This window comes from Oxyura jamaicensis, chromosome 8 (genome assembly GCF_011077185.1).
Source record: "Oxyura jamaicensis isolate SHBP4307 breed ruddy duck chromosome 8, BPBGC_Ojam_1.0, whole genome shotgun sequence".
In the NCBI taxonomy this organism is placed as follows: domain Eukaryota; kingdom Metazoa; phylum Chordata; class Aves; order Anseriformes; family Anatidae; genus Oxyura; species Oxyura jamaicensis.
Window position 1 is genome coordinate 30911772 of NC_048900.1, and position 15649 is coordinate 30927420.

The following is a 15649-nucleotide window of genomic DNA, read 5'->3' on the forward strand; positions in this document are numbered from 1 at the left end:
AATGGCCAGTTAGAAATTTTTCATTCAAATAACTAGCGGCAGACTGCAAGTTTAAATATGTGACTTCACCAAAATTTACTTTTCTGAAATAAGGAGCTAGGTTAAATGATTTTTCTCTTTTCTCTCATCATTCATTATGCTCATTATTTCCACTGTATGTCTCTCGAGATCTCTAACTTGCAGAGAGTCCCACTGCAATGTGATTGTGTGTTAATGAAATACCGTAGGATCTGGAGGCTTTCCATTTAGCAGTAGTGTGCTGCACTTTAACTGGGTTGGTGACTGAAATAAGCATGAAGAGAGAATTTTTGCCAGTGACTAAAGGCTGCCCTACCGTTTCTGCAACAGACCCCGTCGCAGCAGAGCAGCATCCTGGACAACGGGCAGGACGAGGTGCCTGTGAGTGGCCAGTGGAACCCCTACCCGCTGGGGCGGCGGGACGTGCCCCCCGACACCGTCACCAAGAAGGTAAGTGGCACGAGCAGAGCGGCTGCATGGCTGCGGTCCCCTTCCCTTCCTGGGGAATCCATGGAAGGAGGTTTGGGGGACGCTTGGTTTTGTCTCAAGGTTTAAAGGACCAGTTGCTATGAGTTAAGGATGTTTTTCTTCCTGCTACCCGTTTTTGTGTTTATTTATGCAGATGGTAGTAGTACACCTAGTGTGTGAAGTGGGCACACTGCTTCAGCAGGGGTATTCTTGCAGGTATCAGACAGCCATCAGCCCCCTCTTGTCTTCTAAATATGTCATTTAAATTCTTCCTTTGAATTAAATTCTTGAGTTCATGAAAAAAAAAAAACAAAACAAAACAAAACAAAACAAGTGCTGAGATGGGGAGCAGCTCACTGTCCAGATTGTCACAGACATTTTAGCAGAGACATCCTGAGCACACGCCATTTGCTGATAAACTAGAAAGGTGTCTGATTTCCAGCACCTCGTGGCAGTAGATGGCACAGTGTTGGGATCCGGCCAGTTTCTGTGAAAATACTGGCTGCTGTCTCCCAGCCCGACTTGGCTCTGTTCATTGGCTGAGAAACTGCCTTTTTTAGATATTATCATCATAAAGCTGCAGAATAAAGGATCTTGACAAAGTAAGCTGTTTGCAATCAGCTTTAGAAGGTGGAGCTGCATGTGTAAGCAATGATAATTACACTGATGGTTAACTGTATGGAGATGGGTCCTGCTCATTGATGAAGTAAAGTCTTATGAGTCATCATGTGCACATTGATCATCTCTGCAGTGTAATTATCTGTCAGCACTGATGAAGCAAATATTTCCCTACTGCCTTCACATCTGTTTAGCCAAGACAGTTTCAGGAGCACTAGCCCTTGTCTTTACAAAAGAAGTAATGATGAGATAGCTTGCACGCATGCAGGAGGAGTGCTGAAAGATGGGAGCTGCGAGCTGTTGTACCTAGAGCAGCCCAGAGGCTCCACCCGAGGTGCAGGAGGGTAAAGAGGACAGAGCCTTGGCACTGTTTGCTGCAGTTGTCTCTCACAGCCAAGATGTTCAAAGGGTTTCTTTATCCTCTGGTATGCAAGAAACCCGGATAAGATATTTAAGAGGAGTTACTCCTTATCTTCATAAACATATTGGGATAAAGCCTGCAAGTATCCATTCACACAATCCAATACAAGTCCATGTCTTTCATTTGTGCATCATCAGTGGTACTATAATAAGAAACTGCAGATTCTGTTTCATTCTGAATATTTCAGAGTCTCGCTGCTCAGATGTGGTAAGTACAAACATTGCATAACTGTACTGAAATCTGCTTAACTCAGTGGAGCAATCCATCGTTACATCCGCTGTCAGCTATTTAATTATACTGTAAATATTGGACACTGAGCTGAAAATAATTAACTTTTGTGGTGGATGTTAAATAAAGTACAGAATACAAATGAAATCAGGGGAAACAGTCTGCATAATAAAGGCTTTTTTCTGCAGAATAAATAATTGCCATTTCTAAGAAAAGGATCTGTTTTCAGCTTATCCACCTCCAGCAAGAGCCACAGTACGAATACACACAAAATCACGATATGATCTCTTCAAAAAAAGTCTATTAATGGGAATAAGAAAATGAATTCTGCAAGTTGTTTACCCACCATCCTCAGGAGGTGGTTTGCAGTGTGTTGGTACAACGATGCTAATATCTTTTTCAATAAAGTCCCCTGGAGTGTCTTGGTTTACCAGCATCTGGGGATTAAAATACTGCAATTATTTGAAGTCAGACTTGGAAAATCTATAGAAATAAAGTTCAACATAAGGAACAATTAAATGATGTAAATATAAATTGTAGTATATGTTGTGGTTTTCCAGTAACACAATAGTACCAGTGTGAACGGGCCTGTGCAGAGCAGAGTCAGCCATGGTGGAGCTGTACTTGGGAAATCACTGGAAGAAAATTTGGGACTTGTTATTCCAAGGGAAAGAGCATGTACAATAGAGGGATAGACTGCGTACCTAGGCTAATGTAGTATGCATATACTACTCATGTATGTTAGGTAGGTTGGAATACTACGCAGTAGTCACTACATTATATATTACGTGAGTGCTTGTTTCTGTCCTCTTTGCTGTTCAGACTAGAGATTAAATGCCAGTTTTATTTTAATTTAACCACGATCATTTATGTAATCAGCCCATAATTTATGAGCTCTCTCTCCTTTGGAGAAGTTGGATATTTTAATCTTTAAATTGAATAATCCACTGACTTATTAAAATACTACAGTATTTATACTTCCTGGAAGACCCACTTTTTCTGCTGAGTCAATGAGACAGAAGTCAGCTGCATTCTGAGTTAGGTGCTTCTCCAAAGAAAGGGAAGGGATAGAAATGTGTCAGGGGAGAACAACCAAAAGGGAACCTGGAAGTCACTCCTTATGAAAAAGAGGAGTTGAAGAGAGAGAATGAAGAAAAAGAATGGCCATCAGTTCAGCCCACCTGGGTGCATGCTGATGGTCCTGGAAGAGGATGAGCTATGCAGGTCTGGGATGTGTGTTTGGACCCTGGTGGCTGGGCTCTTCTGCAGGTACTGAGAGATCACAGCAGATCGCACAGAGGCTGAAGCCACACAAACTCCTGAAGCTCCCTGCATGGGCTCTAACAGGCTCGGCGGCTGTGGAAGAAGCGTGTGCTATGGAACTGGAGCAAGGCAGCTGCCTCAAAATGGGGACGCACAGCAGTGGCCAGGTCACCATTTCTCACCCTTTCAGACTTGGGACCGTATCTGTTAGCCAGAACTGAGAAGCTGGAGCATCTTTCAGTTTCATTTCCAGCAACTGTTGTTCAACCCATAGGTCTTTTAAGATGGTAAAGAAGATTTGAGGATTTTCAGTGAAAAAGCACACTTTTATTTGTATTTGAAATAGATGTCTTCCTCTGAGGCAGAATGTACCTGCTGTGTATGCTGTGGTGGGTACACTGGGATTCTATCTGAGTTGAACAGTGAAATTTATGAGATTCTGCTTTTTTGGGATCCTGTTGCGATGGCAGCCTGGCACAAGATGAAGCTCAGAGCCCTGCTGCATGCGGGCACCTGCTTGGCGTGGATCGGCGCAGCTCAGGGTGACACAGACTCGGTGACCTGCTGCGGGCATGGCTTGGTGCTGCTGGGGAGCTAATGAACAGCAAAAAGTCTGTCCTGGGCATTTTTCTTCCCTTTTGATCTTGGGAGAATAGTAGATCTTTCTGACCTCTAAAGTGGGGTATTCACAGCACAGACTGACTTCGCCTGGCTTTTCCAGGGGTAGGTTTGTCAATGCCTGTTAGCACAGAGGAGTTTGGGCATTGAAGATTTGGGAACAAGACGTATCAGATTTCTCTGCTGTTGCTCACTTTGGGACTATCCCTCTCATGTACTAAGACACAGACCTGCCAGAAATGTGGTCTAGTTGTTCTGGCTAGTTCCTTTGTCAAAAGGTTGTCAGCAAAAAAACACGTCAGAGCAGATCAGTTTTGCCTGTGGTCATTGCAGGAACGGTGTGTCTTTCTGAGATTCTGTGTTCAGTGATTCAAGCTCCAACTGCATCTGTATTGATGATGTATTCCACAGACAAACCTTGAAAAGCCATTCTGATGTATTTTTGCAATGACAGCATGCAATGATTCTAATGCCCTGGCTGCCATAATTTGCAAGGCCAGGTGAATGTCCAGCGGGTAAGAACTGTTTGATCTTTTGCTGTATTAACTTAATCGTGTCTAAAATACAGTCTCACCACTGGTGACTCTTCCACCAGCATCGTAAAGGTTCCAAGGTAATGAGGATTAGACTTTGATGAGGAGATGTGGTTGTGCCCTTGGCTGGTGTTAATGTGAGGCACTGTTTAAGTAGCTCCGTTCATCCAAAGCCACTTGTAGGTAGGGAGATGTGCAGTCGTAATGCTCATTCACATTCAGGCTCTTCAAATAAAACTGCTGGTGGATGACTGCCTGTAATCTGAAAACAATGCGCCGGAGTGATAATTCATGGGGGCGGTAATATTCGGTCATACAATGGAGCAGGAATTTTGCTCCTTCCCTTACAGCTAAGTTGTGTGCAATTATTTATAAGCAACTTCTCAGTCTTGTATATAGGAAAAGTATAAAATTGTCTCGACTTATTTTTATTTGCAAAGATTTGCCTCAAATCTTTATGTAATTCACATGCCTAAATAGAGAACATGTATTGAAGAATAGGCAAGTAGGCATCTTCACTATGTCAGGAATAGAACAGAAAACACAAATCACGCCTGTTAGATCACCGCTGAAAACGTGGAAGGCAATGGGGCAGAGGGGACAGAGGAATGGCAGTAATTGCCCTTTTTTAATGAAAATATCATCATGTCAAGCCAATGTAAATTCAGTATTTCACTTACATTTGCAAAATATTAGAGTTTCAGTTTGGTAGAAATTATCATAGAAATTGGTAATTTGATTATTTAAATTTTGTAAGGACCACATTTGTTCCTAGGACAAGTTTAATTTAATTAATCATGCTTTCTGTACACAGCACACTACAATGGACAATATCTGTATTTGTGGCATAAATGCCATTCCAAACCAGCTTCAGAAACAAACAAACAAAAGATTCCAATGTCTTCAGTGTGCACTCTGTTTCAATTTATTGTATTTTTTCAGTTCAAGAAATATTTGGAGCAGAATCGTGTGTTATGACACGAGGAAACAACTATTTTCTGTTCATAAAACATACCCTATCTGGCTAATTTCCCTTTATTCTCCTAGGGCTGCCAATGTGCTGTACATATCCTTGCTGCTTTTAATCACAGTTGTTTCCAGTCGTGGTCAAAAGACAAACCTCTGGTGTGACTTAAGAGGTTTGCTTTGACTTGACTCCGTAAGTTGTAATAATTGCTTCTTTGCAGCTTCCTGACTTTCTGGCCTAACGGGTTGCGTTACCCACAGGCAGGTAGCCATATCCAGACGTTAATGGGATCGCAAAGCCTGCAGCACCGCAGCCGCGAGCAGCAGTACGAAGGAAACATGAACAAGGTGACCATCCAGCAGTTTCAGCCACCACTGCCTATCCAGATCCCCTCCTCGCAGAGCTCGCGAGCACCTCAGACGGGGCGGTGTCTCATCCAGACCAAGGGGCAGAGGAGTACGGACGCCTATCAGGAGCAGGTAGGAAAGTGTGAGCATAATCTAACACTGACAAAAGCTTCATTTTTTCCCCTCTCTTGTGCGTGGCAGTAAGAGGGGGCCTAGGGCCTGGCAGATGTGCCACACAGCGTGAGGTACACAGAGGCAGGCGAGCACCTCTGTCATTCCCAGCACCAGGCTCTGACACCGTTCTTTCTTGGCTTGACCAAGTAACAGTCTGGCACCGAGGTTTCTGACCAGAGCTGACATCACTGGGCCACACTGAATTTCTACTAATTCCCCCATAACCTAGCTCAGAGCTCCCCGAGCCGCATGTAGCGGGTGCTGATGAGCTTCTTCACTAAGTGGTCCTATCCCCATTATATTTGGCCTTAATGGTTTCAACAACTGTATGAGGCACCTGACATGAGGAGTGAGGCTCAAAATCGTTAGTAAACCTTTCTCCTGAGTAAAATGTTGGGCAATCCATGCCAGTAGCAGCCTGTATTAAGTCTCTGAGTATACCATTGAGATCTGGAAACAATTGCTTGTGTGGCTTGTGGTACATGTTCAGACTGGCTCAATGAGTAGTCATTAAGCTGCACTGAAGTCATTTTTATTTTATATTAAGTCAGCCAATGCCATTTAAATTCACCCTGACTAAAAGATAAGATTCAGCACTATTTTCTGTAGTAAGGCACTTGCAAAACCCATTGGTGCTCAGAGCTACTGGGGCCCTGGCCCTAAAACTGGCAGTGGTGTGAAGACCTTCAGGTTACTTACTGCTTCTGTTCGACACCTGCATAGCACCCAGGGGTGCTGCCTGTGCGACACCTTGCAGAACAACACAATGCACAAGATGAAGTCTATGCATGGCCAGATCCCCTTCTCACTGGCATATATTTACCCAAAATTCAAGTGAGAGTGAAAAATTTGTCCAACATGAACTGTCTTTTCAAGAGTCCTTTTTTCTCTCCTTGAAAATATTTTTTTTAATATATGCAAAAAATAGACACAGTGCTGTGAATATTATAGTACCACTGCAGCATGTTAGAACAACTAAAATGCTTTCATTTTGTAACAGCATTCTACTGGCTTTTATTGTGTTGTGCTAAACAGCTTTTGAGAGGGTCAGCTCAGCTCATTAATGGTAAAAGGGGCTGTATGAGAAGAAGATGCCATTGTTGAGATAGCCTTTAGTGTTGGCATTGACTTACCTTGCCCTATCTTTTTTAACCTAGTTTTGTGTGAGAATAGAGAAGAATCCTGGCCTTGGTTTTAGTATCAGTGGTGGAATAAGTGGACAAGGCAATCCATTCAAACCTTCTGATAAGGTAAGTAAAAATTTCTCACTAAATAGGCTTTATTTTAGAGTGCCATATAGAGGAGCCATAGATACCATGAATGGCATTTCTATGCACTTCTGATGTGATAAATGAAAGTTTTCCCATGTTTGGCATTTTTCTGTTAGGGCAGCAGTGTTTGCTTTTTTCTTTTTTTTTTTTTTTTTCCTTTTTTTTTCTGCTTAATGAAGACAAGAGAATCAAACCAGAAGTCACATGGGTTATAGTCCATGTGTACGATAATTTTTCAGATTATTTTCTGCCTTATCATCTCTTTCACTTTTTGTCTTTTGAGACTTGGTATAGGCCCTAATTAAATTGTCACTAGAGTCACTGGGGAATGCTAAAACAGCACTGTCTTCACTGGATAACTGAAATACCAGGGTCTGTAGCAGAGGTGTCAAATAAAATAGGCCTGGCCCACACCTGGTGTGGAGATAAGCAGTGATGGCTTACTAACACCATGACAAGCATCTCCTAGTTTGTAACGTTAATTAAAAATGTTACCATTATGGTACACGATGGCCAGGGACACTCAGTATTCATTCTGGGAATTACATGTTTAAGAGGATGATAAATCTCTTCAGTCGGTGGAAGGATGACTAATAGAAATACAACATCTGGTGATTATCAGCTATACAGTGCTTCAGGATTAGAAAACTCTTTCTTAGACCTGTTTGTTCTTCTGTTCTGTGCAATAAAACTGACAGGAGCGTGTTGGAAAATGAAGACTATGGGTACCTCTAAGTTAAATGTATTATTATAGTTTATATTCTTTGGTAATACTGGATTCAGTTTCAAGAGGCAGTCATAATTTACAAAAACACTGAGAATATTTGACAAATACCAAAAATAAAAATGAATCTTCATCTTGTATCAAAATTTGAGATCTGCATGCAAATTAAAAAAATAATTTCCTCACCATTCTCAACTACAAGAGATTCTAATAGAAAATGTAAAATTCTCCTTAAAATATCAGTCTAACACAATCTTACTTTCTTTCAGTTTTATCATCAATAATCCCTGTTTTGAATTTAAAGCATAGTTCACTTTAATGTACATACCATCAGGCATTTTAATGATTAGCCCTTAAAACGTGCTCATTTTTGGTGTCCTTTTTTGAGACTGCACGCTGGCATTACACTTTATAACATCGTGTCCCTTTTTCAGTTTGATGTATGACGTTAGAATTAAGCTATACTTCCATTGTCTAACACTTGCCTGAAATTATTAAGAGGAATCTCTGTCCAGCTATGAATGTGCCCACATGGGTAACACGTTCAGTGCAGTAATAGCTGTAGATAGACTTAATTTTACTCGTAATAGAAATGCAAAATTATATGTAAGGTAGTGACGGGGTGGTGATATTGAAAGAATTAACAGTTAAAAGACTTCTTTTATGTTATTACACTGAACCATTGCTTCCCGTACCATTAAATCAGATTTACCATGTTGGAAATGTCACAGAAATGGTGAGAGGGTGACCTTGTCTCTCATCATACATGCCAGCCATTTGTGATGGTTTTAAGTCATGCACGTGGCACTGCTCCGTCTGCAAGATGAAGCCAGTGGGGATGGCAGCAAGCCCTCCTCTGCGCGGTGATGTGCCCCTGCCATGACGTGCTGGTGGTGCTGTGAAAAGAGGGAAGGACAGGGAAAGCAGGAAAAAGCACAGAAGCAGTCGTTTTGAATGGCAGACTGACATCGCACATTAATGGTGTGTGGATGAGATGTCAGCACGATAGAATTCCATCCCTCTGCTCCGCAGGAGCTCAGCTTTCTGTGAGGTGAATAGAAATACTGGACAGTACCTTGCTCTGGAAGGCTATAAAATCCCTCAAATGCATGATTTGCATGATAACAAGCAGGGAATTTCCCCGGTGTCTATGTGAGCAATGTAAGTGACTAAAATGTAGCCTCTGCCTCGCTCCTCAGGCTGCTTACGGGAGCTCCCCGCCAGCAGCAGGGTAAGGGCAGCAGAGAGGGTGAGACTGGGGGTGCAGGTGTGCAGGACTGCATGAGCTGTAGGGGTAATATTTCAAATGCGTTCATCATCCAGGACGTAATCTTTGGTTTGGGGTTTTATTAACATATTCTACAGAAGTTCTAAATCCAAATCTAGAAATATTCTTCATTATTTAATGATTTATCCCCTTTCAAAGGCATTCCTTCCTCACACAGTGAATTAAGAGAAGTTGCTACAGACCATTGCTCCATTTTAATTAACCTCCTGATAATCCTTTTACTCTTGTCTGTGCCCAGAAACTATTCCAATTGCACATTATTTTGTGAAGCAGAATCTCAGTTTCAAATGGCCCACAGTTATGTTTGTATCTGGAGGTAACTGGCTGAAGGCCACGGTGAGCTGCCACAAGTCACTGCCATTGTTTGGTTACCTACAAATTAAAAAAGGAGTTTAGTGTTTAGAGCATTGTCAGAGTATACAGATCCCCAGAGCAGCAGTTAGGGAGACACCTGTATTTTGGGAACTAGTTCTTGGTGATTGCATCCTAACCTCTGTTACTTCTGACTTATAGGGTATCTTTGTTACTAGGGTTCAGCCTGACGGACCAGCATCCAGCCTGCTCCAGCCTGGCGACAAGATCCTCCAGGTATGGCTGGATTTGACTGCTTTGTAACTGAACTGAGATATAAAGCCAATCTTTGCACCTTACAATAACATTATTTTCAGAACAACTGCAGTTTTTGGTATTACGGCACTTGATTTATAATGGAGTGTTGTATTGTTGTCAGTACTCTTGAAAGCTGGTCTCGGAAGGAACAAAGCTGTTTGAAAACCAAACGAGTATGTGGAAAAGAGGCACTGGGGTGTGCTGGCTGACAAACCCCTAACCACTAGCTGGGAGCTGAATTAAACCCAGAGAGCACATTAGGAACTGAGGGAGCATCGCACAGCCAGGAGCCAGGCTGGCCTTTGTTTTGCTTGGCAGATTCTGCTCCCTCCCCAGGGATGCTGGATAAAGTACGTTCATGCCAGCACCAGCTTTCTGAGAGGACATGGCACTGCAGAAAAGGACTAATGATTACAGTCTGTCACAGGAAAAATCCAGGTGACACAATTTAAACTTGAAAATACAAATGTTCCTTACATCATATCCAGCCTTTCAGCATTAATAGTGCAGGATGCCACAGGGAGAAAGGAGCTTTTCAAGCAGTTTCTCTATCAGAAGGATATGCCACAGTAAGGCGTGTTTCTAGTTTTCACCTTTGCAGCTGGTGTGACACTGGTGTAAGGAGCCAAATAGTCACACCCTGGGAGAGAACTGTGGTTGGCGTTGTCTTTGCCACTCCTTTGCTGCCTCTTTTTTGAATGTTCATGCATGAAAAGGAGCCCTTCTGCTGGGTTCTGCACAACTTCCAGAGAAACCTCAGCCTTTTGTTTTCTTTTACATTTCTGAAACAAATATTTTGTGTTCAAATGAACTTTGTAAATAGAGGTCTCAGGTTCTAGAAGAAAGGCAGGCTGTTCCCTAAAATACCTTTCCAAAATTCCTCTTTTGCAGAAAATGGTGGTGACACTGAAAAAAAATGTTTTCTGCCACATCCTGCAAGGTAGTTTGTTTGCTTTTAAGCCTGGAAAATGTGTTACCACTGGCAGCAAATAGTATTACTTTTGACAAAATGAAGAGTCACTGGAGTTGTCTGAAAGGTTTATAAGAGTTTTTAAAGCCATTTGGCCTGATCAAGGGTTAGAGGTTAACAGTGTTGTCATCGCTTTATGAAGAAAATCAGCACACCAAGGACATTGTCAGACATCTTTGGGAGCCTTTCTTCTTCTCCCCTCCTGCTTCCCTCTTCCCTTCACTGCCCCAGCCCCTCCTGTCTGGGCACTGCAGAACATCTGACATCTCTCTAACGTCACCTCTAACATCCACAATTAATTGTTAGTAAGTTCAAAAACAGTCAAAAAAAAGAAAGTAGATGTGCTAAATGAACTATAGGCAGTGGGGATGTTCTTGAGAGGTTCTGTGAGGGCTGTGTGGGAACAGTTCTGAGAGGGACATGCACCTGTCACCTCTCTGAGCTCTTTCTTTTATGGCTTTTGTTATGCCAAAGGTTTTCTTCTGCTGTCATTAGCAAGGGGGACCTAGCAGCCCCCTGCTTTAGAGTTCAACCACCCTCACAGGGAAAACATTGCTCCTTACATCCAGGTGGGTTTTCCTGTATTTCAGCTTCTGTTCCTGACATAGGAGCATTTACCTGTGCTGACATAATCACGTTTAAGGTACTGCTGCATTTTTTAAGTAGCAGATTTCCCTCTCCTAACTCTTCTAATCTCTTATCAGATGAAGTTTGTTTGACTTCGTGCTCTCGGTCATTCTTGTAGGACCACAGATCAGTCTCAGCAGTTTCTCATTTGTCACTGTCAGCGCACCATTTTAAATTCTCCAGCAGGAACATTTTCCTTTTCTTTGCAATTCCTTTACACAACCATAATACCAATATCCAGGTACTGATTTATATTGTGGCAAATAAAGGAAGGTCATTAATCTCGTGAAAGAATTAACAGGGGAATGAAATACAGGTGTGAAGGGATGAAGGATATTTTATTTCTCAAATGCAAGCAATGCCTTTGGCTAGCAGCATCCAGTTCCCAAGGTTCTGTGAACTTAAATGTATTAATTCTCACTGGCATCGCTTGATCCCCAGGAGCTGCTTTCACTGCTGCTTGCATGCTGCCTCTTCTGGGTGCTCTGCGACTGCCTGCTGCCATCGCATGAGGCAGCAAGGCTTCACTAACCTACTCCTAAATGTTAGTTAAAATCTTTAAAACTCTAAATGTATATATTGTCACAGCACAGTAAGCTTATGGAATTACCCTAAGCTAGAGACCTGGCTCCTCTCTCCCGGTGACCTCCTTGGTCCTGCCGTGCTTGCAGCGTGGGCACCCCGGGCACGGGTCAGTGACGGGGCTCTGCCGGGGGCTCTGGAGGGAAGGGGAGCCCAGGGGCAGCCCAGCAGTCACCCTGCCTTGTGTGAGGTTGGCAGCACAGCCACGGCAGTCCTGGGATGTAATTTTGGCCCAAGTTGTGAGGTTGTTATGGGTGGCTAACTGGCAGGTGTGTGCAGCGAGCGCTGTCTTTGTTTGGTGCCTGGTGAAGGCCGGGCCTTGCTCTCTGTTTGTGGATGGTCTCCTTATTGACCACACTCAGTAAGCGGTTGATAATTAGGTTAAAGTTTGACTATTTGAAATAGCATTTTAACAGCCAGTTACAGGAAGATTTAATTAGCACTAAAGCAGAGCAGTCTGTTCAGTAATTTTTCACTCCCCATACATGCGGTGTCTGAGACCGAGCCTGTGCTGTGGCCGTGCCTTAGCGGCACCACTCGAGCTCCTGTTTCCAGGAAAACATCATATGACTGTTGTTTATTTTAGGCTTGTTTGTCGTTTCCATATATCCCTTTGCACCCCCAAAATGAAGATATTACATAGAATCTCATTTGATTTTTCTTCTTGTTTTTGCGTTGCAGGCCAATGGACACAGTTTTGTACATATGGAACATGAGAAAGCTGTATTACTACTGAAGAGTTTCCAGAATACAGTAGACCTAGTTATTCAACGTGAGCTTACTGTCTAAATATTTTTTTATAAATAGTAAATATGTCTAGCCAGATCTAATGTTCAAACAGATTTATACATAGGAAACAAATTTTTGCCAATTGCTGGACCAATGGCAAACAGTAGTGCCAAATGTATAATACTCTATGTTAGTACCAATCATCTTGAAAAAAAATATATTAACTATATAAATATATTGTTCATGTGGCTATGTATTAGTTTTAATTGTCAGCCTCTGGCTGTGCATTGGTGCGTTTTTTTAATCAAGTTACTTCTTAAAGTCAATTTCATATGATTTCAAAACACAGAAGCACATACAAATTCTTTAGGAATTCTGCTGTCCATCAGAAACACTGCCTCAAAGTTGTATATGCCTTTATAAAGATAAAATATATTAACCTGTACTTCCCATGAAATATTTCTATCATGTCACATACAAAAATATAGAGAAAAAATATTTTCATAAACACCTCAAAGAAAGTATATATTAAATTAAATTTAATAATGTTCATTTATTTTCAATGCAAAGATATTATATGCCTTATGAAAATACCTGTACATATGCAGTGTGTATAGCTGGCTCCATACTAATTAGTAAAAATGTCACTATACAGGGTGAGATACTTAATAAATGATACTGTCAACTCTGGGACCTAGATATAAATAACCTACATGGAGATTGGTTAACTTCCTTTCTTTGGCACTTTCAGTCGATTCCATGTGAACACACTAAATGGACGAACAGTGAGGTTAGACAGATACGCTTCATAAATGGAAGACGTTTATGATGGGTGGCAGTAAAACTTCTTTTGTTGCTGCTGATTTTATTATTTTAACTTTTGAATTTAAAAGTGTAGGCCCCTCCCTTGCACTGCCCATTCCCCCAGTCTTTGGTGTTCCGTATTCTTGCTCTGGTGCAGGCTGTTGTCCCCTTCTCGATATGTTCATTATCAGTAAGGCTTTAACCTTTATACAACCCTTTATTTGTGTAACAGACTCTTTAAGATGAGTGGGGATAGATTTAACCTGAGATATGACGTATCGCAGGGGGAGCAGAAGAACGGTGCTGAGGGAGCATGGGAAGAGCTTTCCCACTGAGGTGTGAAACCCTTAAGGGAAAAATCCTCGCGCTGCTCTCGACAGAGCTCACTGGCAGCACAGAACTCTGCAGACCTGCTGCAGGTTCAGTAATTCAGGCGTATATCATGGGTGTAACTGACAGCAAGAAGGCGAAATAGAAGGAAACCTCCCACGAGGTGTTTTCGAGGGGTGCTGTTGCCATCGGCCTGGCAGTGATGGTGGTGGGCTGCAGGGAGAGCCGCAGCGTGGGCAGGGGGCTGCAGCTGGGCCCCGGTCAGGGGCCCGGCCATGGCAGAGGACGTGTCACTTTGCTGCTTACAAGAACCTCTAGAAATTCTCAAACCTTTCTTCTCTTCCCATAAGCGCACAATGCCTGAGGTAATTATACTTTGAATTAAACTAACGTGACTTCCAGAGACAATAGTGCCCTTACGTCTACTGCCCTGCCTGCTGTATGGACCGAGTCGTCCTGCTGTCGAGGTATAAAAGCATCTTGTCAACTTTTGCTGCAGTCTTGTTTATAGCAAGTGGGAGGACTGGAGCTATCAGAGGTGCTGGCAGCACTCCTGATGCATCCCTGATGTTACTGAGGCACACCAGTGTTTGGCCCTGCTGCATGTGCTGCTTGGCATGCTAGGGGCTTACATCAGGTCCCTAAAACCCAACGAGTTCAGGAAGAGCAGTCTGCTGGGGTCATTCCATGCACAGCTATCACTTTGGCTTCGGGTGTTGGGAGAGGAACTGGGAAGAGAGAGAGCCAGACCAGGCCCCCGAATCCTTGCTCTACTCAGCTATTATCTCTGTGCATTCACATCTGGCTGCTCGTAGAAACTGCCTACACAGCGAGGGGATCCGGGGCCTCATCCCATCCACCAGCCACAAGGAAAATGCATAATCAGCCCCTCCTTCCCCCCAGCCTGGCCATAACTGTCAAAACGATGTTTCCAAATGAACTCGGCCTTCCCAAACCTGGTGCAGTCATTATTGCCTCCCTCTGGAAGCTCCTAGGCCTTCAAAAAAAAAAAAAGACTTGTTACATTTGGGGAGGAAAGGGTGGTATAAAGGCCACCTATGGACACAGGAAAGGAGAAGTACCCCATACATCATAGGTAGGAGTAGGAACTATCCTCAGTGTTATGGAGCAGCAGGATTTTTATTGTGTTTGCACTCTTTTTCCCTTTTTTTTTTTTTTTACCTCTGTAGCGGCGATTGCAAAGCATGGTCAGGGCAGCCCCTGGCACTGGGGCAGTGCAGAAGAGCACAGCCCGCAGCCCTCCCTCAGCTCCCCACAGGAATTCATTTAGCAGTCGCTTGGGAAGTGAGACTTACATTTGCATGTAAGTTCCCCGTCCTGTGGTCGTTGGCATCTCCCCTTTTCTCTTTAATCAACAGGAGTGATTAGGTTTATTAGTGTAAATATTAATGAACCATAAATTCCAAGCTGACTGAGCAGGTTCCCACACAATACAGATTTTTCCTTAACATGTGCAAGCATTCGCACTGTGAGAGCTTCTGCAGCACCTGGTTGGCAGCGCACCGCCCGATGCCCCGGTGAGCCATAGCAATGCTAATCCTAACATCTACTATTTGAATAAGTGATTTGATTATGTCTAGAAAACAAATTGAAATAACAAATTCTTTTCACTAAATTAAAATCTCGATGCTACCAGCTGAAGCTGCTTGCTGAATTCACATGATTTGGGTTTGGATTGCTATTTACCCCATTTTTTCAGCTTCCAGTTTTTTAGTCTCGTAATGTCCCCTCAAACCACAGAGGCTGTGGCAGAACCCATCTCAAACTTTCCTAACACGCATGGCATGTCAGAGGCCGACATTGCCGTACTTAAGCTCATTGCCCTTTAAGAGAAGTAAGGATTTTCTCATCATATGCTCAGAAAATTGCAGACACCTACATCATTTGTCATTAATTGTGCTGAATGGGAATTAGGGACATTAATAGGTACTCACGCACCCAGCTCCTCTTTGGAGCTGCTTTTGTCTTTCCATGCAAAAAAAAATCACTTCTCAACGTGAGCACGGGTGCACACGGGGGTGCAGCGAACGGGCGCACAT

General features: G+C 42.9%; 1 protein-coding gene across 9 annotated transcripts in view; it reads left to right on the forward strand.

Moving 5' to 3' along the window:
• LRRC7 (leucine rich repeat containing 7) overlaps window positions 1-14601 on the forward strand; it is a 171653-nt gene extending 157052 nt beyond the window's left edge. For 8 of the 9 annotated variants that reach the window (XM_035332661.1, XM_035332657.1, XM_035332649.1 and 5 more), the window contains 5 exons: window positions 349-468; window positions 5395-5613; window positions 6813-6905; window positions 9452-9526; window positions 12408-14601. In XM_035332661.1, the coding sequence (XP_035188552.1) occupies window positions 349-468; window positions 5395-5613; window positions 6813-6905; window positions 9452-9526; window positions 12408-12515 (615 nt within the window). In that variant the 3' untranslated portion in view covers window positions 12516-14601. The remainder of the gene's footprint in view (window positions 1-348; window positions 469-5394; window positions 5614-6812; window positions 6906-9451; window positions 9527-12407) is intronic. The other variant, XM_035332656.1, reaches the window with a different exon arrangement.
• Window positions 14602-15649: the final 1048 nt, after the last annotated feature.